Genomic DNA, 23,538 nt, shown 5'->3' on the forward strand with positions numbered 1-23,538 from the left:
AGGGGCCGAGGGTGGGTCAGGCCTGCGGGCCCAGCCGAGTGGGTGCGGGTCTGGGCTCCTCGGGCTGTGGAGCAGCTGCTCCAGATGCAGAAGCCACAGCGGTCCCGACCGGGGCTCCTGCCGCCAGGGCCTGGCCCCGCCCCCCGGGGAGTCAGTGTGGGGGAGTCCCTGTGTGTCGCACTCGGCCCCGTGTGTCTGCGAAGGGGGCACCTGTCGGGGTTCATCCCACGCTAGCCAAGGGACGTGGGCAGCCCCAGGCATGTCCTCCCGTGGCCACCGCACACGGAGGGGCCCCGTTCGCAGGCGCGTCTGGCAGGCAGTGAGGTCCCAGAACTTCCTGGCGGTCTCCTGGGGGCTGTCGCCACGACAGGCCTGGTGGCCAGGCTCTCAGCCTGAAATCCCTCCTGGCTCGTGGGGGGCCATCACCCACAGGAGCCCCGCTGCTGTGTGTCCGAGAGGTGGCCCGGCGAGGAGGCCCGTGGCCCCTCCTCAGCGCTGACACCAAGGGGGCTCCCCGGCTCGCTCAGGCCGGCCCAGGCCTGCACACCTGCCCCCTGCAGCAGCCGTGGCGAGTGTGGGCCCCACTCCTGGCTGTGCTGTGGGCTGTAGGCCGGGGCCCCACCTCTGCTTCCTCCAGGTGACAATTTGCCTGAACGGCTCAGAGCAGCGAGGGGCGCTGACCTGGGTTTTCCCGTCAGTTTTAAAGGCTGCAGTGACGGACACGAGCCGGGGGGGGCGGGGGTCCCAAGCACAGGACCTCTCCCCCCTTCCCCGCCCCGCCCCCCCCCCCCCCCCCCGTGAGCCCCTGGTGGGCAGGTCAGACCTGGACCCTTTGCTGTCGGCCAGAGTTCAGGTTGGAGCCTCAGGGGGCACTGTGGCCGCTGTCCCTGTGGAAGTGTCACTGGGTTTAGGCGTCGGGGGCAGCGCGTACGAAGCACTTTCTGGGTCCTTTCCTGGGCCCGTGGCCTCTGCTGCTGCCGCGGCTCTGCCTGAGCCCCGTCGCCACCCAGGGCCGTGCTGGGCTGGTGTCTGCAGGCGCCTGTCACCTCTGAGAAGGCGGGCTTCCTGCTGTGCTCACGTCTGCGCTGGCGTCTCCTCACTGGGAGTGGGGGGCTCCTCTTCCTCCCGTGGTCCTGCTTCCCAGGGCCTTTGCTCCCCATGTTTGCTGGCCGAGTGGTGGGGCACGTGAACTCCACGCCGTGCGCAGGTGGCGCTGGCCCCGTCGTGCGGTGACCTCCGCCCCTGTGGCATCCTCGTCCGATTTGTCCCGTCCCCTCCTGCCTGTGGCCCTGGGAGCGGCTCCTTCCTGCTCACTTTCTCCCCCGCAGACCTTCCCCGGGACCGGAGCGAGGGCACGTCCCTGCTGTCGGTGACCAGGGCCTCAGGAGTGGCCGGGCGGCAGCACCAGGGCCGTCCCCCTGACACTGACCGTTCCCAGGCCCTTCTGACCAGAGATGGTTTTCACACTCAGTCTGATGTCCGGCCAGCGACCCCTCGGCCCTCGCCCGCCTGGCCCTGGGCTGTGGCCTCTCGGGCTGTGGGTCAGGCTGCATTTTTCCTCGTTGCTGTGCTGATCCCTCCCCTTCCCGTTCCTTCCTCCTTCTGGCCTGTTCTTCCTGTTCAGGGTGGAAGCTCCCTTAGCGGCGGCTCCTGCCCACGCCCTGGTCTCAGCCCTCGTCCGGCCGCCAGGACACGCGCCTGCCCGCGGGTGCTCCGGGCCCACGCCGCAGAGTGAGAGTCCGTGTGCAGTTCCCCGTGGAGCGCAGAGCCGCCGCCCTCCCGTGGAGCAGCGAGTGGCCGCTGCCTTTGGTCTCACAGGGCCTCCTCCCGCCTCCTCCCGGCCTCTGTTCCCTGCGGTGCGTGGGCCACACTGGGTCGGCCTGCGCGGCTCAGCCTCACTTTGATGTGCAGGTGGCTTAGTTAGGAGCACAAACTGCCTGAGTTCCCAGCTCTGGAACCTTTCGCAGCCCTGCTGACCCCGCCAGCAGCTGCCGGCCCCTGAGTTGAGTCTCAGATGCGTCCTGCGATCTGTGATCTGCGTGGAGGCGCTTGTGGCCGCGCCCCTGCTGCCTCCACTGCCTGCGCGGCTCTGCCAGCCCCATCCTTGCCGTCCTCGCTCGGGCGGTCAGCGCGGTCCAGGCTCCAGGCCAGTCCCCCCCCCTGCCCCGGGCGCAGAGCAGGACGGACAAGCCCGCGGCGGGTCTGCGCAGGTCCAGGCGCCTGCGGGGCTGTGTCCCCTGAGGGACCCGGGGCGGCCTCTGGGCTGGGCAGGCGGCAAGGCCGGGCCTGGAGGCTGCAGGGCGGAGGGCAGAGGGCGGTGCCCTCACCCCAGTCCTCCTGACCCCAGGTTGTCAGAAACGCCATCGGCCTGGCGGGAGCATGGCATGGAGCGAGGGTGTTCTGGAATGTTCCAAGGTGGGGGGGGGGGGCGCTGTTGGGTGTGGGCCCCTCTCTCTGCCCTGAGGAGCAGAGTCCTGGCGGCAGAGGCTGCCCTGCACGGGGGAGGGGTTCGTGTCCGTCTCCCCCGGGGTGCTCTGCAGTGGCCATGCCCCCCAGGCTCTCCTGCTCCTGTTGCTTTCGTTTCATTTTGTGTAACATTTTTATTGATTTCAGAGAGGCAGGGACAGAGAGAGAAACATCCATGATGAGAGAGAATCATGGGTTGGCTGCCTCCTGCACGCCTCTCACTGGGGATGGAGCCCACAACCCGGGCCTGTGCCCTGGCCAGGACCAGACCTCCTGGTTCCTAGGTGGACACAACCGCGGAGCCACGCCGGCCGGGCTGAGCTTTAAGTTTTTGGGCGTTTGATTCAGGCAGAAACAGAGAACAGTGTGCCCGTCACCAAGGGGAACCAGAGCAGGCCCGTGTCCTCCCGCCTGCGCCCGTCACTGTCGCCCAGGCGTCCCGGCGTGCGGCTCCCGCCCTGTCCCACCTTGGTCAGCAGGCCCAGCGCACGGGGCGGGGGGGGGGCGGGGGGGGTGCGTGCTGTGGGCTGAAAGCACACATGTGCCCATCCCAGTCCACATCCGTGTGCCTCTGGGTTTCTCCCAACGTTAGCTCCTGGGGGGCCCCTCTGTGGGTACTCCCTCCAGGGTGCCATCCGTGGACACCATTGGCACAGGGGAGGACCCTGTCCCGGCATCTGTGATGCCCCCAGGCTGCACCTTGAGCCCGTCCCACCTGCAGCCAGGCCCGGGCTCCTCCCAGTGACGGCAGAGCCAGCGAGGCCGGGAGGGCGAGGGGGAGGGGCAGAGGCCCTTGCCTGCTGTGCACATGTGGGCAGGGGACTCGGCTCTGCAGGCGTCAACGCGTCACGTGCAGGAGGAGGGTCCGTGCCCGTGGCTGACCCTGGCTTTGCAGGGAGGCCACAGTTACACAGCTTTCTGGAATGTTGTGGACTTTGCAGGAAGGCGGCGCGGTCGTGGCAGTAGCGGGGCACAGCTTTCTCCGGACCGTCTGCCTCATCCACGCGTGGCCGATGGTCCCGTCGGGAGCCTCAGTGGGGTTTCGCCCGGGGGTCTGGCCCGTCGGGGCGGCTGCGGGGGCTGTGTGTCGCCCTCCCGGCTCCCACGCCCTGCTGCGCGCTCGGCCTTTGAAGAGGCCGCTGTTTGTGACCCGGGCGTGTGTGGGCTCGCAGGCCTGGCACCCGCATGGGTGAGAGCAGAGCGGGAGCTCCCTGCTGGGCCCGGCCTCCGGGCCCGGCCTGCGCTGGCGGGAGGGCTCCCGGAGCCTGAAACCGGGCTGGGCTTAGTCATGAGTCACTGGATGAAGGTGTGGTCCCAACACCCCTGGCGTTTGGCTGCCCTCCACCTGGTCCCCGAGCGAGGGACAGGCCAGCGTCCCTAGGAGACGCCCGTGGGGCCCGGTGCCTCCTCCCGTCCCAGCGGCCGCGATGGGCCCCCAGAGGCGCTACCCTGCCAGTCCCGGTGGTGTTGCTGGAATGCAGGCTGACGGACGGGGGCGCCCTTGCCGCCTGACCCTGGGCCTCTGAGATGACGCCACGGGCTGCTCACGGGCCGCCGTCAGCCAGAGCCCGGCCTCCCCTGGGCCCCCGGGGCAGCGAGCTGAGGTGTGCAGTCAGACCGCACAGGGGGAGCATGCCGAGGTCCCATAATGGGGGCCTGGGTGGCAGATGGCGCCTGTGTCCCGGGGACCAGTCGGCGCCCTAACTGGGTCCACGTGTTCTTGCGGCGGCTCCATGGCATCAGGAGCCGCGGCTCAGCGAGTCCGCAGGTCCCAGGCGTCTGGGGGCTGCTGGGGAGGGGTGTTGGTGGGGGACAGCGAGGTGTGGCTGGAGCCTGTCCCGGACACAGGCCGGTGCCCGCAGGCCGCTGCCCGGTGACGGGCTTCCTGCCTGTGGTGAGGCGAGGAGGAGCCGGCAGCCTGGGCTCCACGCTGAGCCCCTTCCTGCCGGTGACGCGGGGCCGGGGGCTCTCCCCTGTGCTGGGCGGAGCAGGTGAGGAGGCCACTCACGTATTTAACCTTCACCCGAGACCACTTTCCCGTGGGTGCTGAGAGAGGAGGGGAGGGGGAAGAGAAATGCCGATGTCAGAGAGCCATCGATCGGTTGCCTCCTGCGTGAGCCCTGACGGGGCCAGGGATCAAACCTGCAACCAGGGGCGCAGCCTCGATGGGAAATGGAACTGGACCCTTTGGTGCACAGGGCAGTGCGCTCACCACTGCTCAGCACTGGCCCTGGCACGGGGAGGCCTCTACCCCCCCTCTGGCAGGAGCCCCGACCAGCCCCGCAGGTTCACCGGGAAGAGGAGGGCGCACGTGGGGGCGGCCCCTTCGCGCTCGTCCACGCTGTTCGTCGCCCACGGGGTGTGCCGCTCGGCTCTGGGCCCCGTCCCGGGAGCGTCGCCGACCCCTCAGGCCCGGGCTCGCTGGCAGGAACCTGTTCTGTTTAAAGCCCAAACGGGTCTGAACTCAGCCCCAAGAGGTGCGGTCACTGCCCCCTGGGACTCAGGGTCCATCCAGCGTGAGGGCCCTGAGTGGCCTCTGGGGCACTGCTCCACCCCCCCCCGCCTCACAGTGCAGATGGGGCTGCCGGGCTGAGCGTCCTAACCCCAGGGCCGTCCGTCCCGCCCACGTCTCCTGGTCCGAGCGCCCTTCAGCCTGTCAGGCAGAGTGCAGACGGTTAGAGCGCCGGCTCGCGCACCAAAGGGTCACGGGTTCGATTCCCGGTCAAGGACACCTACCTGGGTGCGGGTTCGCTCCCCACCCCAGGTTAGGGCACAAGCAGGAGGCAACCAATCAATGTGTCTGTCTCACATATCTCCCTCTCTATTCCCTCCCTTCCTCACCCCCTCGGTCCCTCCCTTCTCCCCCCCGTCCCTCCCCCCCCTCCCTCCCCCACTCCCACTCTCTGAAAAGCATCCCCTGGTGAGGATTAACAAAACAAAACAAGAACATGTTGTCTTTTCTGGAAAAAAGTCAGCCTGGATCTCTAGACACATCAGTGCTGTGAGCGGCACAGCTCGCGGGGACTCTCCCAAGAGGAGAGGCAGGAGGGCCGGCCTGGCTCAGGGCTGAGCGTCGCCTAGGAACCAGGAGGTCACGGGTCGATTCCCGGTCAGGCCCAGGCCCGGGTTGCAGGCACGATCCCCAGCGTGGGGAGTGCAGGAGGCAGCTGATCCATGATTCTCTCATCATGGATGTCTCCCTCTCCCTTCCTCTCTGAAACCAATAAAAATACATTTTAAAAAATAAGTAGCCCTAACCGGTGTGGCTCAGTGGATAGAGCGTCAGTCTGCGGACTCAAGGGTCCCAGGTTCGATTCCGGTCAAGGGCGTGGACCTGGGTTGTGGGCACATCCCCAGTCGGGAGTGTGCAGGAGGCAGCTGATCGATGCGTCTCTCTCATCGATGTTTCTGGGTCTCTATCCCTCTCCCTTCCTCTCTGTAAAATCAATAAAATACATTTTTTAAAAATAAGTAAAAAGGCTGAAGAGCCTGCTCCCAAAGGTGGGTTCCCTGTCTCCGGTGCTGACGAAGCAGCGTTCAGCCAACAGCGTGCAGGGGCGTCAGGGCCGAGAGAGAGGCGGGCGGTGGGCGCGTGGGGCGGGCTGGGCCGGGCTGGGTGGCAGGAGGCACGCGGCCGGGACCTGGCGAGGCTGAGGGGTAAGGGCTCAGGCCGGGGGTGCTGTGCGGAGGAGGCACGGGGTCCCTGCACTCAGATGGGTTAACAGGAAAGTGTGCATGTGCGTCTCAGGCGGGCGCTGGGCCTGGGCTGGGGGGGGGGGGGGGGGCGGTCCGCAGGCTCGGGAGGCCGAGCTGGGAGGAGGCCGTTCTGTCCCTTTAAGCCCAGAGCAGGGCCTTGGTGACTCAGCCTCTGATCCCCCCGGCCTTTGAGGGAACCGGGTGTGGCTGGGACGGCCTCACCCCCACCCCGAGCCTCTGCCTGCACCGGGAAGGGGGCGGGCTCAGGTCGGGGGGCGGCTCCCTGGGGCCTGTTGAGCTCGGGTGGGAGGGGGGTCAGCACCCGGCTGGTCCGAGGCTCAGAGGAGCAACAGAAGGGCCCCTGCCTCCTCTCCCGCCGCGCCCGCCCCCATGCCCCGCTTCCTGGCCCCCGGGCCTCGGCCGGGCCCACGCCTGTTTTGTGTGTTCTCTGGCATGCCCACCCTAGGTCTGTTCCACACGATTCTTGACTCTACACAGCAAAGTACAAACACATTATCCAAAACGCTGCAAAGTTCCACGCAGCCTCCAAGCAGAAATGTCATAGTACCGGCTGCACCCAACGCCAAAACAGTGTGTGCGCGTTGCCAAGGGAACCGAGGGGGGGTCTGTGATGCCCTGCAGAGCCCGCTCTCCGCTTGCTCACCGCTTCCGAGAAAGATGTGGGCGGTGGGGGGGCGGGGGTGTGTGGAACAGAACCACCCACAGCCACTAACACGGGGGCTTGACCTGGAGGCCAGGATCCGGCAGGGAGTGGGCTGGGCAGAGGAAAGGTGCCCGGGGCGGGCGGCTGCCCGGCCCCCTCTGCCCGCTGGCGGCGCCGCTGTGGCTCTTGGGGACTGGAAACCTGGGTGCTTCCTGCCAGGAAACGGAGGCCCCTCAGAGGCTCAGCCCGGACCCCCGGCTCCCTCCGCTCTGCCTGGCTTCCCACCACCCGCCCCCCGCCCCCTGCCCCCCGTCTCCCTCCCAGGAGAGTGTAAGGTGCTGCACAGTCAGGGCCCAGGGAGCCGTGTCACCTGGCAGGGCCCGCACGGGGCATGGAGCCCGACTCGGGCGGCGGGAGGTGGCCGTGAGCCGAGGCCTGGCCACGAGCAGTCACCTCTGTCTGGACCAGCTCCCGTCGGAGCGCCAGCCTCTCGGCCTCGTCCCTGCGCCCGGCTCGCGCCTCCGGAGTCTTCCTTCTCCCAGAGCCGGGGTGGGGAGCCGGTGCATCGCTCCCCAGGCTGAGATGTCACTGCCGTGACCCTGTGTCCCCAGCAGGTGACCTCACCTGTGATGCCTGTGTTTCCAACACGGTTTGTCCCACGTGTGCTCTGGGGCCCGTGGGCACCGCCACCCCCCCCCCCCGCTGTAATGCCCTGGAGCTGCAGCCCCGAGAGCCGGGGGGCCGGGGGGTTGGAGCGGCACAGGGAGACCCGTGTCATAGGGACGGACCATCTCCAGCAGCTTCCCGATCCCGGGGCTGCGGCCATCACCCTTGGAGGTTTACTGACGCTGGGAAGCAGGCCCCGGGGCCGCCCCCTGGACTCAGGGAGCAGCAGAGCCGCCACACTGGGCTCGGGATCTGACCTGAGTGGCTGGGTGGTGTGCCGCCCACCCCACGAGCTCACAGCCACTCGGAGCAGCAGCACGTTAAGGCCGCGGGCAGTGCCCGGGGCCACGGTCCCCCAGGGGGTGCTGACGGGAGCGGTTCCCTCCCCAGCGTGCAGGGCGTGCACGGCTGGGCATGCGGGCGGCAGCCTGGCCTCCTCTCCTGGCCGTGCCCACTTCCTTTCAGCCAAGGGGGCAGCCGGCTCCTCACGCCCCCTCCCTGGCCGGTTTCCTGACACCACAACCCTCTGGGGGGGGCGGGAGGAGCGGGTGAGGTCAGCCTCCTCTCCTGCGGGCTGGTCAGCCTCAGCCCGGCCCCCTCGGTGTGGGGCTGATCACACGTGGTTACAGCCCCGTCCCGGCCCCTGGGGCCCGCCTGGACCCGTGCAGAGGCGGGCCCGGCCTGAGCTGCCTGGAGGGTCCGAGCGCCTCGCAGGCACCCTCGCCCCCTCCTCGCCTCCCTCAGCGGAAATCTGTGGGTCTGTCGGAGCCACGTTTGGGAGCGCCCAGCAGCGCCCTGGGAGGGAGAGGAACTCAGGCCCCAACAGCGGGCGGGGTCTGGATGGCTGGGGCCGATCTCGGGTGCCCAGGAGGCAGAGCTGGGGCCCCACAGGGCGGGCGCCGGTCCTGCTGCTGGGGTGTTGGCTGGGGCCAGGTGGCAGCTGGAGCTGGGTGGCAGGGGCCCGTCCACAGACACTGGTCGTGGTCGGTGCTCTGTGTGCCCGTGGCTGGCAGGGCGGCGCATCAGCAGCCAGTGGCAGGGCAGGTGACCCAGAGCAGCTGGCCTCCCCAGGAGGGCCGTGGCCGGGCGTGGGGCCATCGGGGTGGCGGTGGGTCTTGGAGGGCAGGGAGCTTCGCCTCGAGGGGCTGGAGATGGTCCCCGTGGCTGCCCCAAAGGACCCCAAGTCATGCGGCCCAGCTGCCCGGCCACGAGCAGGGAGGACATCCGGGCGCAGGCAGCACTCGGGGACGAGGTTTGCGGGGAGTGGCCTCCCTCGGGGTCGGGTGGCCGCCGGCTCCGTGTCCACAGCACGTGCAGCGCCTGCCACTGAAAAGGGTCCCGGCGAACACCTGCCAATCAAATGAACGCAGACTCGACGCGCCAGCGCCGCCCTCCGCAGCCACGGGGGGTCCTTCGTGCCCGAGCCCCCCGACATCGGGCTGGGAGGGCCTCCACGTGACCGCTGCCCCTTGTGCGGACACCCCGTGTCCACTCCTCCCTCAGCAGCGCTGAGGGGCCCAGGCCACAAAACTTCGCTGTCCTAGGGATGTTGGGGGGCCCTGGTGCACTCATCGCTGCTGCCGCCAGCCGGTGGCCCTTGGGTCTGGCGCCCCACTTGTCAGCCACGTGGGGGTGACGGGGACGTTGACTGAGAATCCTGATCCCCGTTCTCTCTCCTGCCTCCTGTGTGCAGGCGACGTCCTCTTCCAGATGGCGGAGGTCCACCGGCAGATCCAGAACCAGCTGGAAGAGACGGTGAGTCTCAGCCCCTGGCTGGCGTGGTGCCCGTGGCCTTAGACGGCCAGGGGGTCTGACACCCGGGCTGCTGTCCAGCTTCGCCCAGAGCCTCCTGGCTCCACGGGGCCTCCCTGTCCCTGCAGGGTCATCAGCTTTGGGATCCGATGGCTCCTCTTTCCCCTGGGGTTACCCTCCCGCCCGTCCCAGGAGCAGGACCCTGCCTCCTTCCCTGCCCTACTGTGTGCTCCCCGCCTGCACGTCTGAGTTGACTCTGGTGTGTGTGCTCTCTCCAGCTGAAGTCCTTTCACAACGAGCTGCTCACGCAGCTGGAGCAGAAGGTGGAGCTGGACTCCCGGTACCTGAGTGTAAGTAGCCCGCCCACACCTACCCGCTCCCTCCTGCCCTCGAGCGGTCCCTCAGAGCCCCATCCAGTAGTTCCCCCGACATTCCTGCCATGGAGACGTCATGGGACCCGAGGGTGAGCCCTGCTGCCTGGCCCCCTGTGCCCCCCTCGGGGCTGTGGGTAAAGATGCTGGTGGGAGACCGCCGCCTCCTGGAAGCCACACACGCCCCCTCGCACTCGCTGTGACCATCGAGCCCTCGAGCTCATCACCTTCCCCAGCCTGACCTTGGTCTCCGGGAGCCCCGGGCGGCGGCTCATGGCCGCCGTGTGGTCGCCCGCAGGCCGCGCTGAAGAAGTACCAGACGGAGCAGCGGAGCCGTGGCGACGCGCTGGACAAGTGCCAGGCCGAGCTGAAGAAGCTGCGCAAGAAGAGCCAGGGCAGCAAGAACCCCCAGAAGTACTCGGACAAGGAGCTGCAGGTGGGCCGGCCTGCGGGAGGGACAGCGGGCACAGGAGCGGGGGACTCGCCCTCCGCCTGGGACTGCGGGAGGGACAGCGGGCGCAGGAGCGGGGGACTCGCCCTCCGCCGCCAGGCCTGCGGGAGGGACAGCGGGCGCAGGAGCGGGGTGACTCGCCCTCCGCCCGGGACTGCGCGCCCTGCAGTGGGCAGTGAGGGTGGCTCCCCAACCGCCCGCAGCTCGCTCAGGTGCCGGGGCGGCGCATGTCCGTGTCCTGGAGCTGGTGGGTGGCCAGAGGCCCTCGTGGACTGTCGCCCTGCCCTCTGCTCGGCCCGGAGAGCGACCCCGACTGTCACTCCAATCAGTGTGCACTCGCCCGCCGGGCCGGGCCTGGGCACGCGCCGCCCTGCAGGGTGAGGCAGATGGCACTGGAGGGCGGGGCGGGGCCAGCGCGTCCTGCCACTCCGCCTCTCGCCAGGTCGCAGGCCTGTGTGCTGAGCGGGCGAGGATGTAGGGCAGCAGGACCCTGAGGGGCTTGGCCCCAGTACCCCGATTCAACCCCCCCGGCCCGGCCACTCCACACAGACAGGCCTGCCACCTGCTCTCCAAGGTCACACGTGACCCAGCTAAGGAGGGACCAGAAAACAGGACACACTTGTTTGTGAAGAAAGTGTCCAAACATGCTCCCCGCGGTCAGGAGTGGCAGCGTGGGGAGCACCTGGGCAGGCGGGGGGGTGGCACTGGGGTCCGCCCTCAGCTCAGAGCCCACCTCCTGCTATCGTCGGGCCGGCTGCACACACTCCCTACTGACTGGGCACGTGCACAGGCATGTACACGTGTGTGCCTGTGTGCGCGCACATCTGTGTGTGTGTGTGCGTATGTGCGTTGTGTAGTGCCGCTGTGCACCTGTGTGTGCCTGTGTGCGCGTGTCTGTGTGTGTGCGTGTATGTGCGTGTGTATAGTGCCGCTGTGCACCTGTGTGTGCGCGTGTCTGTGTGTGTGCGTGTGTATAGTGCCGCTGTGCACCTGTGTGTGCGCGTGTCTGTGTGTGTGCGTGTATGTGCGGTGTATAGTGCCGCTGTGCACCTGTGTGTGCGCGTGTCTGTGTGTGTGCGCGTGTATGTGCGTGTGTATAGTGCCGCTGTGCACCTGTGTGTGCGCGTGTCTGTGTGTGTGCGTGTATGTGCGGTGTATAGTGCCGCTGTGCACCTGTGTGTGCGCGTGTCTGTGTGTGTGCGTGTATGTGCGGTGTATAGTGCCGCTGTGCACCTGTGTGTGCGCATGTCTGTGTGTGTGCGTGTATGCGCGGTGTATAGTGCCGCTGTGCACCTGTGTGTGCGCGTGTCTGTGTGTGTGCGCGTGTATGTGCGTGTGTATAGTGCCGCTGTGCACCTGTGTGTGCGCGTGTCTGTGTGTGTGCGCGTGTATGTGCGTGTGTATAGTGCCGCTGTGCACCTGTGTGTGCGCATGTCTGTGTGTGTGGCAACAGCAGATGAGGATCAACCTGTGGGAAGCAGCCGAGCGCTGGTGGGGGCAGTGATTCCGTCACCAGCACCCGCCTGTTCCGCGCAGCCTGCAGCCTCTCGTGTGTCCTGTGTGTGTCTTAGAGTTGCACAGACACAGCCCTGCCCTCTGAGCACACCTTCCCGTGTTTCCCGTGTCCCTGGTCTGTGGACCATCGTGACTCGTCACACCTGAGGCGCAGCCCTGGAGTCATTCCGGCCTCGGCGCCGGCGAGCGGCCGTGAGGTGTCCCACCCGCCCTACCCGGGGTGGTTTGCCATGTTGCTTCCTGGAAGCCTTGGCCAGGGAACGGGGAAGCACTGTCCGGGCGGAAAACACGCCCTCAGCGCGGGCTGGCACTAGGGCGCCCCTGGGGCTGGCTTGGGAACAGGCCAGGGCAGGAGGCCGGCTGGTGCCCCGGTCTCCCCGCGGTGCTGCGTTTTGGGGCAGCATGGAGCCCACCCTTGTAAAGTGCGCACAGTCCGCTCAGCATGTCAGCCGGCCCCAGGCTCCTGTCTCTGTGGCTCCCCTTCTGGATGTCGCAGGTGAATGGGGCCGCACGCAGGTGGCCTCTGCTTCTACTTCTCGCAGCAGCACATGTGCTCAAGGCTCATCGGGCTGGAACACGTGGCCCCGAACCCGGAGGCTCCATCTGGAGCCCGGCCCCCTCCCTGGTCCAGCAGGCCCTGCGGTGACCGGCTGTCTGAGAGCCGTCAGGGAGGGTAGAGGCCACGGCCGGTGTCCCTGTGTGGCCACGCGCCCTGCAGGCTCCCCTTGGTGGAGGCGGTGGCGTTCCCCCATGGCGGACCACAGGCTGCTCTTCTCAGTGGCGCCACGGCAGGGCTGGGCATGGGGCTGTGGGCGTGGCTTGCTCAAGCTCAGCAGAGGTGGGTCTTCATGAGAGCCCAGTGTTGGGGTCACCTGATGTGTCTGGAGCCCTTGGCCCACCTGCCCCCCCCGACCCCCCTGAGCCTTGGCCCACCTGCACCTCCTGAGTTCTGAGGTGGCCTCACCACCCTCCCTGAGTTTCACACTCACAAAACTGGCCCACCCCACAGAGACCCCACAGTCAGGCAGCCCGGGCCCTGCCCACTCTGCCCTCCAGGCCCCTGGACTCCTGGGTACCACCCAGGCTTATCCACTGGGGCCAGAGGACAGGCCATACCCAGAGAGATGGCTGTCTGTGAGGTGGCAAAGGGGGTGGGGAAAGTGAAGTTGGTCAGACTCTGCCCCTGAGAGAGCAAGACCGAGGGTGTCCCTCTGTCCGTCTGTCCGTCAGTCCGTCAGCATGGGCTTCCTGTGAGTGGGGCTGGGTCAGAGCCAGCCACTAGCGAGAACCGCTGGTGATTGAGGCTGTGCTTTGGGACTTCCACGGGCAGAACTGGTTGCAGTTATAGGTCGGGGACAGGCACGCAGAGGCGCCTGGGCGCTAACTAGGACGCGGTTCTCTCGGGACGTGGGCGTGCTCCCCGCCGCCCGCCCAGGGCTCCCCACCCTCCGGTCATCGCGGAGGAGACCACGGGACAGTTTGTGGAGGACGTCCCATCAGTCACAAGCCCTGGCTGGCGACCCTGGTCCTGGGGTCTCAGCCGTGCGGGGGTCCCCTCTATGGCGGGGTGCTGGTGCTGCAGCCTGACTGGGGTCTCTGTGAGGGCTGCAGGCAGTCCCGCCCTTGGAGCTGCTGGTGGAGGCAGAGTCCTGCTGGGGAAAGTGGGGGGGCCACCCAGGGCTGGGGCCGGGGGGGACAGTGACATGCAGCCCGCTGGTCCTGGTTTGAGACCCTGGGGCGGGGTGCCTGCCACGTGCTGCCCAACAGGCCTGGGCAGCTTCAGCGGCCACGCGAGCCCTTGGCCTCCGCTCCCGGGCTCGTGGGCTCCGGGAGGCGCGTGCGCCCCAGCGGCCTGAGGGGAGCGGCGGCTTCTATTTCAGGGGTGTGTAATTAACAAGCAAAAACAAAATAACCGTAATTTAGATCGTCAAGGAGGATAATGGCAGAGGCTGGTCCCGTTCCCACGTGGCCTTGGACGAGGAGCTGGTGGCGGGGCCGTGCCCTGTGGTTCGCAGGCTTGGGAAGCGTCCGGTGCTGGCGGCCCTCTGCGCACGGCCGGGCAGGGCCTCGGTGGGAACGGAGCGTGAGAAGCCAGCGGCCTCGGACGGTGCAGGGCCTCTGTGTGCAGGGGGGCCTCTGCCTGTGGGGGCTCGGCTCCTTTGTGCCCCGGGACCGAGCTGCGGCCATCTCACCTCCCCCCCCCCCCCATGGGTGCAGGAGTGTGGCCGGTGCCTCCTTCCCTGGCGCTGGAGTAACGTGGAGCCTCTTCGGCCTTTAGAGCCGGGACAGGCCTCCCAGGGCGGCCGGGCGGTCACTGCCCCGACGGGGCCCCGGGAGCACGGGGAGGGCACAGGAAGCTGCTTCAGCGAAGTGGGTGGTTAGCTGCATGTTCCCGGAGTGGTTTCCAGCCCGTAACTGTGCAGCAACGTTAAGGAAACATTTTGCATCTTTTTCTACTGAGTCTTTGAGCCGGGTGTGGCTTTGGCACCTGCGGAGCCCCTTGGCCACGGGAGGCGGGGCTGCCCGGCAGGCGGGGGCCTCCTGGTCGTGTGTCCCAGCCCCTCCGCTTCCACGAGGAGCCGAGACCCTGCGGCTTCAGCACCCGCAGAGGCCGCCAGCAGAGCAGGTGTGAGCGTGACCTCCGACCTTCTCCAGGTCTCGGAGCAGACCCCAGGGCTGGACAGTGGGGATCCTCGAGGGGTGACCCGCCCCCTGGCAGCTCCCCAGGGCAGTGGCTCAGGTGCCTGTGGTCCCCAAGTCTCCTGGCTTGGGGGGGTTTGGTTAGTGGGCTCCCTCTGGGCCTCTGTATGGGCGTGGGACGCGGGCACACACCAGCCAGCATCCTGAGGGGTGTGGGCAGCTGGGTCTGATGGTCCCGGACCCCTTGCCAGCCTGTGACGGCTGAGGTCCTTTCCCAGGACACCAGAACCTGGGCTCGGGGGTCCCTGAAGCCACCAGGGAGGCCCCGCTTCTTCCAAGTGTGTCCGGCAACACGTCCTCCCTCAGCTGAGTGGCCGGCCCTGCTCAGCCCCTGCCGCCTCTGGCCCTGAGCTCTTGTGTTTAAATGAGATTTTTCAGGGGCCTCTGACCCACGGAACCATGGCCCTGGCCTGGCCGCACGCAGGGTCCTGCAGCCCGGAGCTTCACCCGCTGACCTAGGCCAGCTTCCCGGTTCGTGGTGGGAGTGCCAGAGCCGGGAGGGGCCCAGGCGTGGCCCCAGGGAAGCCACGGCTGCAGCCAGCAGGTTCCAGGGACCGGTGCGGCCTGGGGCTCCCTCGCTGTCCCTGGAGGGCCGTCCCTGCGGCAGCGGCTGGATGGCGGGCTCATGAGCTGCCGGGACTGAAGGGGCCGTGGTTTCTGAGAACCTGGGAGCGCGGCCGGCCGCCGCAGGGGCTGAGGCAGAGGGTGCATCAGGCACGTGGGCTCTGGGCGCACCTCCCCCTGAGTCACCCTGGCTTTGGAGGAAGAGCCGCGTTCTGATCACTTTTGTCTTCTCGGATTACAGGGCTGCTCAGCCCCCGGTGACTCAGTGGGAGCAGCCGTGGGTCTTAAACGCTTTCAGCTGGGTGTTTCTATAGCGCCGTCGCCATAGCACCCGCTAAGCCGGGAACAGGCACAGCCGGGAGGGGCCGGGCGTGGGGCCGGGCTGGGGACAGGCTGCGGCCAGGCCCTGTGCAGCGCCCGCTGCCAAGCCGCCAGAGGTGCAGGGCCAGGCCTCGCTCTGTCCTGTGCACTTTTCCAAAGCGCAGACGCTGCTTGCGGGGCGTCCTGCCCACAGGGGGCCACCATGGCCTGGAGCCCGTGGTGGGCACATGCCCCTCGGGTCCCTGGGGGGAGGCTCCAGGCGTGGCCTAGATCCCAGGAGCTGCCGGAAGCCGTGGTCTCCCTGCGAGCGTTGGCGTCAGGGAGGGAGGCCAGGCAGCCGCTGGTCCTCGACAGCGTGGTGGCCACGTGTCCTGTTGCTCGGTGCTCCGGCCGCCGGACACCCAGGGCCCCGGGGAAGGTGGCGGCTCCCCCGCCCTCACGCCCCAGCGGGGGGGGGGGGGCAGCATTTCTCCCGCCTGCGCCCCGGGAGGCGTGGTCCCTGGGGAGACAGACGCTCGGTGGCCCCCGGCCTCTGCCTGAGCTGCCCCCCCATCAAGCTCCTGGTTCCCACTGGAGACCAGCCTTTGAGTGACTGGGAACCTTAAAAATAAGACGCCCCCCCCCCCCGCCCGGGGGCTGCCAGCACCGCTAATGAGGCCAGCCCTGCGCCTGGTCCAGGCAGGTTCCTCTGCTCCAGGGACTGGGGAGCTGAGCGCAGCCTGGAAACCCAGAAACAGTCCCCAGCCCGCTGGCGCCCGAGGCCGGAAGGAGCTGTTCTCAGCAGCGCACTCCCAGCGATGCACCCAGGGGGCCCACGTCCCCGTTACGCTGCGTCCTGGGTGACCGCGTCCTGAGTGACCGGTCAGAGCTGCCTTTGCTGCTCCGAGCCCCATCCAGGTGGCACTGCCTTCACCCGGGCACCCTCCCTGGGCCTCTGCCCGAGCTGGGCGGTCCCCCTTCCTGCACATGCCCCTCTCTGAGCAAGCCCTTTCCCCCCAGACCCTCTGCCCAGAGTATGTCCCCAGCCCCGGGGCCCGCCCGCTGCTCTCCTGTCCTCACCAGCCCCTTGTGGGCCTTCTCGTCGGGGCTTCCGGGAGTGAACAGCCCCCTCGGCCGCGCCCTGTCCACCGCGGAGCCAGGTGCGACCTGAGGAGTCCCCCGCTGCCCCCCAGCACGCCTCGCCCATTGGGTCTGGCACAGGCCTCCAGGGCCCGAATCTGCAGGCTCCCTTCCTGCTCCCTGGAGGAGCCTGTGCAGGGGAGGTTCTGGGGGGCAGGACGGGGGGGGGGGGCACTGGGAGGAGGCCTGGGGGTGAGGGCGGGGGCACTGGGAGGAGGCCTGGGGGGCAGGGCCCGGAACACTGGGAGGCACGCATTTCCATTTCGTAACTAGAGGAAAAGTACTTTGAGCTGAGCTGTTGGGATGTGGAGGAGGAGGAGGTGGAGGAGAGGGGGGAGGGAGAAGAGGAGGAGGGGGAGGGGGGAAAGAAGAGGAGGGAGGGGGGAGGAGGGGTGCAGAGGCGGCCAGGGCGCCCCTGCTGGAGGCCTGGAGCCTGTGTGCAGATCTTTCTCCCCAGGTGCCATCCTGGGGCCCCTCGGGCACATTCGTGGGGGGGCCAGGCCTGACTCCCAGAGGCGGGGCCTTGGTCTGGGGGCGGGGTAGCTATTTTGAGGCCCATTTGAGCTGCCCTCCCCAGGGAGTTTCGTATGGAAAGCTGGGTGGTCGGCAGGGTGGGGCTCCCAAGTTCTGGTGGGGACTGGGCAGGGCCTGCCTTGGGGGGTGCGGCTCACTCGCGCTGGCGGAGGGTCGGCTGGGCCCACTCCCGGGGCTGGGCCTCGCCCCGCCCGCTGAGCGCGGCTCTGGCAGGAACAGCCCGCTCCCTGCTCCCTCTCGGTCGCCCACCTGGGCTCGGCACCGCCTACCCGCGCTGAGTCAGAGCTGGCGGGAAGGTGCTGCATCGGGCGGGGGAGGCTGCCCCCTCGCGGCCGGCTCGCACCTGCCGGAGGACGGCTGCTGGGGAGGGGCCGTTCCGCTGAAGCCGGGGCAGCTCCGTGCCCAGCCCTGCAGGTCGGCCCGCACGTGCCCCCGGGAGGGCGCGGCCTGCAGACCCCACAGGTGTGCGTGGCTGCTCTGCCTCCCAGGACCCCGCCCACGGTCGTGCCGCTCATTCCAGTTTCCAGCCTGCAAACCAGAGCGGCGGGCCGGCACCACGCGCCTCCTGTGCCGCCCCCTCGCTGGGTGCGGGTTAGTCACGCTCCCTGCAGTGCGCTGAGCTTCTGGGCGGCGGTTTCAGATGCTCGGAGTCAGGACCCGCAGGAGGTGCCAGCCCCACGCTGCCGCCCGGCTGCCAGGCTGGGGGGGGTACCCCCAGGCCACAGGGGCACGTGGCTTGGGCTGCCAGACTATAACTTCTACTCAAATCCCATTGGCCAAAGCAAGTCACATGGCCAAGGCCTGCACCAATGTGCTGGCCAGGAACCGTCTCACCTCCAGTGGGCGGGGCCAGCAGTCACGGGGGGGGGGGGGGGGGGCAGGTCTGACCTCTGCCTGCACTTTCCACCCAAAGCCCCTCCCCTTCCTCCCTGTCACTCACCGGGAAGTGCTGGTCCTCTGTCCAGGGGCCTCCGCGGCCAGGGCCTGCTTGTGCCATTTTGTGGTGACTTTACGTTTTGTGAAAAGACTCAACATGTGATTTACCATTTTCCAAACTGACGCCCTGTCCCCTCTGGACGGCAGCTCGCTGCCCCCCTCCGGTCCCTTGAGCCCCCCACTCACTGTAGCCTTGGGCCTCCGACCTGTCTGGGGCTGGTGTTTCTGGACGTTCGTAGTTGGGTCTGAGGACTCGGTCAGGGTGAGGTGTGGGGTGTGGGTCGTGCCCGTGGTGGTGAGTGGGCGTCCATCAGGCAGCCCAGAGAGCCGCCCTGACTGCATCCAGGCGGGAGTCAGAGCCGGGGGTCAGGCTGCAGAGTGGACCCGCCCCAAGATCTGGGGTGGCTTCGGGGGCCGCCGTGTTTGTCCCGGCAGCTTCGCAGCCTCGCAGGCGGCACTGGGGTTGGCACGCAGGCAGCTCCAAAGGGCCAGGCCTGTGGCGGTCACTTCCCAGCCCTCACCGTGCGGGCTCCTCAGCCCCTCCCGCCCTCCCCAGGGCTCCCTCTTCCCAGGAGTGGGAGGGGCGTGGCCCTGCTCCCACGGGAGGCCTCGTTTCACCCCCCACACCCTGACACCCCAGGCCCTCGCCTCAGCCCTCGGTCATCTGAGGCAGAGCTGCCAGCCCGGCCAGTGTGGCTCAGGGGTGGAACAGCGACCTATGAACCAGGCGGTCAAGGTTCGATTCCTGGTCAGGGCCGGGTTGTGAGTTTGATCCCCAGTAGGGGGCGTGCAGGAGACAGCCGATCAGTGTTCTCTCTCATCGTGGATGTTTCCCTCTCCCTCTCCCTTTCTCTCTATGAAATCAGTGAAAATATATTTTAAAAGAGAAGAGCTGCCAAGGGGCTTTGCCTGCCCTGAGTGCCTCCCGTTCGAGCTGAGACGGGTTCCTCAAACATCCACACGCACGGGCCCCGGGATGCCCAGCGAGCCAGGACGGAGCAGTGGCATGGACATTTGGGCCATGGCCTCAGGGAGGGGCTGGCCAGACACCAGATCTGGGCAAACGGTGCCCCCCCTCTTGGGAAGAGGCCCCAGAGATGAGCCTGACCCCTGGGGACACCTGCTCTGGGCCCCCTGCTGGAGGCGGGACCCCCGGCCACAGGGGTCAGCGTGGGCAAAGGCGCACAGGCCAGGCGGCTGCGTGGTGCCACAGGCCTGTGGGCTGCCCACAGGGGAGCAAGGGGCGTCGTCCCGCCCCGGCTCACGGGCCCGCCCTCTCCCTCCCAGTACATCGACGCCATCAGCAGCAAGCAGGGCGACCTGGAGAACTACGTGTCCGACGGCTACAAGACGGCGCTGACGGAGGAGAGGCGCCGGTTCTGCTTCCTGGTGGAGAAGCAGTGCGCCGTGGCCAAGAACTCCGCCGCCTACCACTCCAAGGTGAGCTGCGCCTTCAGGGCCACTTCCGGGGCCAGAGGGCAGGGCTGGAAGGACAGCGGCCAGGCCAGAGGCTGCTGTGCCTCTGAGGCCAGTGTCGCTGACAGGCTCGGAGGGGTCAGCTCCTGGGAGGGGCCACACTGCCAGGAGCCCCTGTGGAGGCCGCTCAGCCCCCAGGGACACAGGCTCCCCTGCAAGGGCAGCCTCAGTGGGGCCCTGTTCCCCATAGAGCACAGGCAGGAGCTGGAGCCTTCTGGAACCTTCTGGGAGCTTAGAGCTGGCCGCAGCCTGCGGGTCAGTGGGGCCCGCGCACACTCTTCACGCGTGTGCTTGATCTGAGACTCGGCTTTGGCCCCCATGGCCTGGCTCCGAGGAGACGTGCCCTCCCCAACCGAGAGGCTCCGGCTGCCGGGCCTGCCCAGGGCACCGTCCTGGGTGCGAAGCAGGGACAGTGCGGACCTGCGTCCTCTGGGAGCGGCGCGGCCTCCACCCACACACAGTGCGCTCTGCCAGCGCCTGCAGCCGGCAGCTGTGCCCTCTGGTGGCGGCCGGGCCCTGTGGTGGGTCAGGGAGAGCCGTGGTCCATGTGGGGCACCACTCTTTCCAAGAGGGGACACCTGAGGTCCCAGGCCCTGACCCGGTCCCCACTCTGGGCGGGTACGAGAGCACAGGCACTGCCCCCGGCCTGGCTCTGACCCCATAGCAACGGCTCCATCGCCCGGGGCGGCGCTGGCCACTCTGGCTGTCTCCGACTGAAGTTGATCAGGGGGTGCCCTGACCTGGGGTGTCCGTGGTGCCAGGTCCCCGCTGGCCTGTCTCCCCAGCACCCCAGACGGTCAGCCGTGTGTCTCCACCAGAGCCAGATAGAGCCAGATAGTAGTAACACTTTCCGTTCGGCCATTGCTGGTGGGAGCGGCCCCAGGTGGTGTGTAAACACACGAGCCTCTTTGCCAGCTGGGCAGCCTGGCCTGCCACCCTGGCCCCGGGTGTAATGGCCGGCTGGGGGGCCACACGGCTCCCCACCCTCCCGGCTCCCCCCCGACGGCCCCTCCCACAGCCCTGCCCCGCCCTGTGAGGCCTCCAGGCTCAGGTCATTCCACGGCCAACCCTGTGGGCCGTTGGTCACGCCGCTGGTCACACCGCCTTCCTCGGGCCCAGGCGGGCCCTGCCCGGCCAGGCCTTGCCTTGCCCTCATCCCTGGAGGTCCCTCTGACGGCTCCTGCAGCCGACCAGCCCTCCCTCAATCGGGGCAGGGACTCGGGGGGCCCTGTGGTAGAGGGGCAGGCGCAGCCCAGCCAGGTGCGCCCCCTGGGGTGGGGTGTTGGTGAGGGGCCTCCCGGGGCCCAGCGGGCGGGGCTGCATGCGAGGTGAGCGCAGGCCCTGGCAGTCTCCTGGGACGCGGGAGCCTGTGTCGCCCTGACCCGCCCAATTCCCGCTTCAGGGCAAAGAGCTGCTGGCGCAGAAGCTGCCGCTGTGGCAACAGGCCTGCGCCGACCCCAACAAGATCCCGGACCGCGCGGTGCAGCTGCTGCAGCAGCTGGCCAGCAGCAACGGCGCCATCCTGCCGGGCGCCCTGTCGGCCTCCAAGTCCAGCCTGGTCATCTCGGACCCCATCCCGGGGGCCAAGCCCCTGCCGGTGCCCCCCGAGCTGGCCCCGTTTGTGGGGGTGAGTGCCTGGTGCCCGGAAGGCTGTGGGTGTGGGGGGCGCCCCCCGCAGCGGTCAGCACCCATGCTGCCCCGCTCGGCCTGGCCCTCCTGCAACCCGCCCCTGCCGCCTCTTCCCACAGCGGCTGTCCGCCCAGGAGAACGCACCCATCATGAACGGCGTCTCGGGCCCCGACAGCGAGGACTACAGCCCCTGGGCTGACCGCAAGGGGGCCCAGGCCAAGTCCTCGTCTCCTCAGCAGCCTCAGACCAAGATGAGCGACTCCTACTCCAACACCCTGCCCGTGCGCAAGAGCGTGGCCCCCAAGAACAGCTACGCCGCCAGTAAGGGCTCCCGGCCGGCCCCGCAGCTGGGGGGGCAAGGCTCACACACGTGTGTGCATGTGTGTGCCGCACCTGGGACCCGGGGAGACTCCCTCCTGAGGGGCTTCTCAGGGCTCCCGGTTCCGTCCGGCGAGTGGTGGGCGGTGCCCGGAGCAGGGGTGCTGAGGAGGCCCCGGGGACAATGGGACAGCTCCCGCCCTGGGCGGGGCGCGGGGAGGGGGGACCCGCCTCCCGATCGGCCAGTGGGCCCAGCCCCGCGAAGGGTGGCAGCTCTGAGCCCCATCCCAGCGCCCAGGCCCTTCCAGATCCCGCGTCCGCCCAGCTCTGGAAGCCCGTCCACCGCCGGGCCCCTGGGACCGAGCCGATGGGAGGGGAGTGAGCCCCCTGCCCTCCTCCGGCTGAACGTCCCTCACGCCCCCTGTCGCCGCAGCTGAGAACAAGACGCTGCCCCGCTCCAGCTCCATGGCAGCCGGCCTGGAGCGCAACGGCCGCATGCGGGTGAAGGCCATTTTCTCACACGCGGCGGGCGACAACAGCACCCTGCTGAGCTTCAAGGAGGGCGACCTCATCACCCTGCTGGTGCCCGAGGCCCGGGACGGCTGGCACTACGGCGAGAGCGAGAAGACCAAGATGTGAGGGCGGGGCGGCGGGCGGACCCTGCCCTGGGTGGGGGGGGTGAGTCGTCCCTGACCCTGGGCCCCACCTGCCTCCCCCCAGCCCGCCTCGCCCCGGGCCCCGCCTCGCCCCCGGCCCCCCCACTCCCCCCACCCCGCCTCGCCCCCGGCCCCGCCTCTCCCCCGACCCCCCCTCCCCTGGGCCCCTCTCTGACCTGGGCCTTCGGTTGCAGGCGGGGCTGGTTTCCCTTCTCCTACACGCGGGTGCTGGACAGCGACGGGGGCGACAGGCTGCACATGAGGTGAGCTGGCCAGGCCGCGGGGACTGGGTGCTGGTGGCAGCAGCTGTCAGCGCGGCCCAGGCCCTCCCGGCACAGAGCTGGGCTGGGCTTCCCTGGGCCCAGCGTGTGCATGTCCGAGGCTCTGGGCACCTGGCGGGAGGCGCTTCGTGAGGAGGGCGGCCGCTGTGTGTGGGCGGCCTTGTGTGCTTCTTGCCCCTGTAGGACCCAGGGCACCCCTGCTGCCGTTTCCCACAGGGTCAGCCCTCTCGCCTTCTCCCTGATGACTTACCTTTCAACACGTCTCTATTGGTTTTAGAGAAAGAGGGAGGGGGAGGGATAGAAAGAAACATCAGTGATGAGAGAGCACCCCTGATCGGCTGCCTCCTGCACGCCCCCCACTGGGGATCAGCCCTCATCCCCAGCCTGTGCCCTGACCGGGATGGAATCTTCTGGTTCCTGGGTGGACACCCACCAGCCGGCCCAGCTCACCTTCTGAGCTTCTCCCTGGCACATCTTTGTGCCCAGTTCCGAGGGAGGGGTCCATGGGATCCGGGCGGCTGCCACCCAGGCCGCCGAGAGCAGCCCCTGGTCACCGCCTCTTCAAGGGCAGAGCCCGGCATGGGGAGGTGGGGCCAGGCCAGACCGAGGGCTGGCATGTCCCTGAGCACCGTCCGTGCCCACAGCCTGCAGCCGGGCAAGAGCAGCAGCACCGGCAACCTCCTGGACAAGGAGGACCTGGCCCTCCCGCCGCCCGACTACGGCCCCTCCTCCCGTGGCTTCCCCACCCAGACGGCCAGCACCTTCAAGCAGAGGCCCTACAGCATGGCCGTGCCCGCCTTCTCTCAGGTGAGTGTGAGGGCTGGGCCCGGGCTGCGGGGGACCCCTGTGGGCTGACCACAGGCCCGGGCTTGGGACTGGCAGTTGTGCTCCACGTGCAGGCGTGGCTCCTGGCTCCTGCGGCTCCTGGGCCCGGATGGGTGGGGCCTTCGGGAGAGGCTGCTGGGCTGGTGGCCTGGTGGCCTAGGAGGCTGGGCTCAGGCCTGGGACCAGGCTTGCGGGAGGCGGCCCGATCCGCTCAGCCCCTCCCTCCCCGCCTGTCGGCCTGTGTCCCCACCCACACCTCACTGGTCGGGGCGGGATCCTGGGTGGCTGCCGGTCACCCAGCCCACCTGCTCAGCTGCTCCTGCCATGGATTCGGGTGGGCGGTCAGCGGGTGGCCTGTGTGCCGTGAGTCGGCCGCCGGGGAGAGGAGGGCTGCTGGTAGGGGGGCCTTCTGTGCCCTATGCATCCTCAGCCGTAGGCAGCACCCCTCCCCCCGGGTCAGGAGGGCACTGGCCCAGCCAGGCCTGCTCGCAGCCATGCCCGGGACCCAGCCTGACTGTCTGCCTTCCTCCCCAGGGTCTGGACGACTACGGGGCGCGGGCCGTAAGCAGGTGAGGGGCTCGAGTTGTGCTGGGGAACT

The 23,538-nt window shown here is 68.6% G+C and overlaps 1 protein-coding gene across 10 annotated transcripts in view; it reads left to right on the plus strand.

Annotated features, from left to right (window-relative positions):
- BAIAP2 (BAR/IMD domain containing adaptor protein 2) overlaps positions 1 to 23,538 on the plus strand; it is a 41,397-nt gene that overhangs the window by 11,738 nt on the left and 6,121 nt on the right. For 6 of the 10 annotated variants that reach the window (XR_009449407.1, XR_009449406.1, XM_059671480.1 and 3 more), the window contains exons 4-13: positions 9,186 to 9,247; positions 9,523 to 9,594; positions 9,914 to 10,051; positions 19,043 to 19,195; positions 20,634 to 20,858; positions 20,980 to 21,181; positions 21,612 to 21,813; positions 22,029 to 22,097; positions 22,760 to 22,922; positions 23,475 to 23,509. Coding sequence is in view for 8 of the 10 variants with exons in the window: in XM_059671480.1 (XP_059527463.1) it covers positions 9,186 to 9,247; positions 9,523 to 9,594; positions 9,914 to 10,051; positions 19,043 to 19,195; positions 20,634 to 20,858; positions 20,980 to 21,181; positions 21,612 to 21,813; positions 22,029 to 22,097; positions 22,760 to 22,922; positions 23,475 to 23,509 (1,321 nt within the window). In the remaining 2 variants the exon portion in view is untranslated. The remainder of the gene's footprint in view (positions 1 to 9,185; positions 9,248 to 9,522; positions 9,595 to 9,913; positions 10,052 to 19,042; positions 19,196 to 20,633; positions 20,859 to 20,979; positions 21,182 to 21,611; positions 21,814 to 22,028; positions 22,098 to 22,759; positions 22,923 to 23,474; positions 23,510 to 23,538) is intronic. The other 4 variants (XM_059671478.1, XM_059671479.1, XM_059671485.1 and 1 more) reach the window with 2 other exon arrangements.

This window comes from Myotis daubentonii, chromosome 16 (assembly GCF_963259705.1).
Source record: "Myotis daubentonii chromosome 16, mMyoDau2.1, whole genome shotgun sequence".
NCBI lineage: Eukaryota > Metazoa > Chordata > Mammalia > Chiroptera > Vespertilionidae > Myotis > Myotis daubentonii.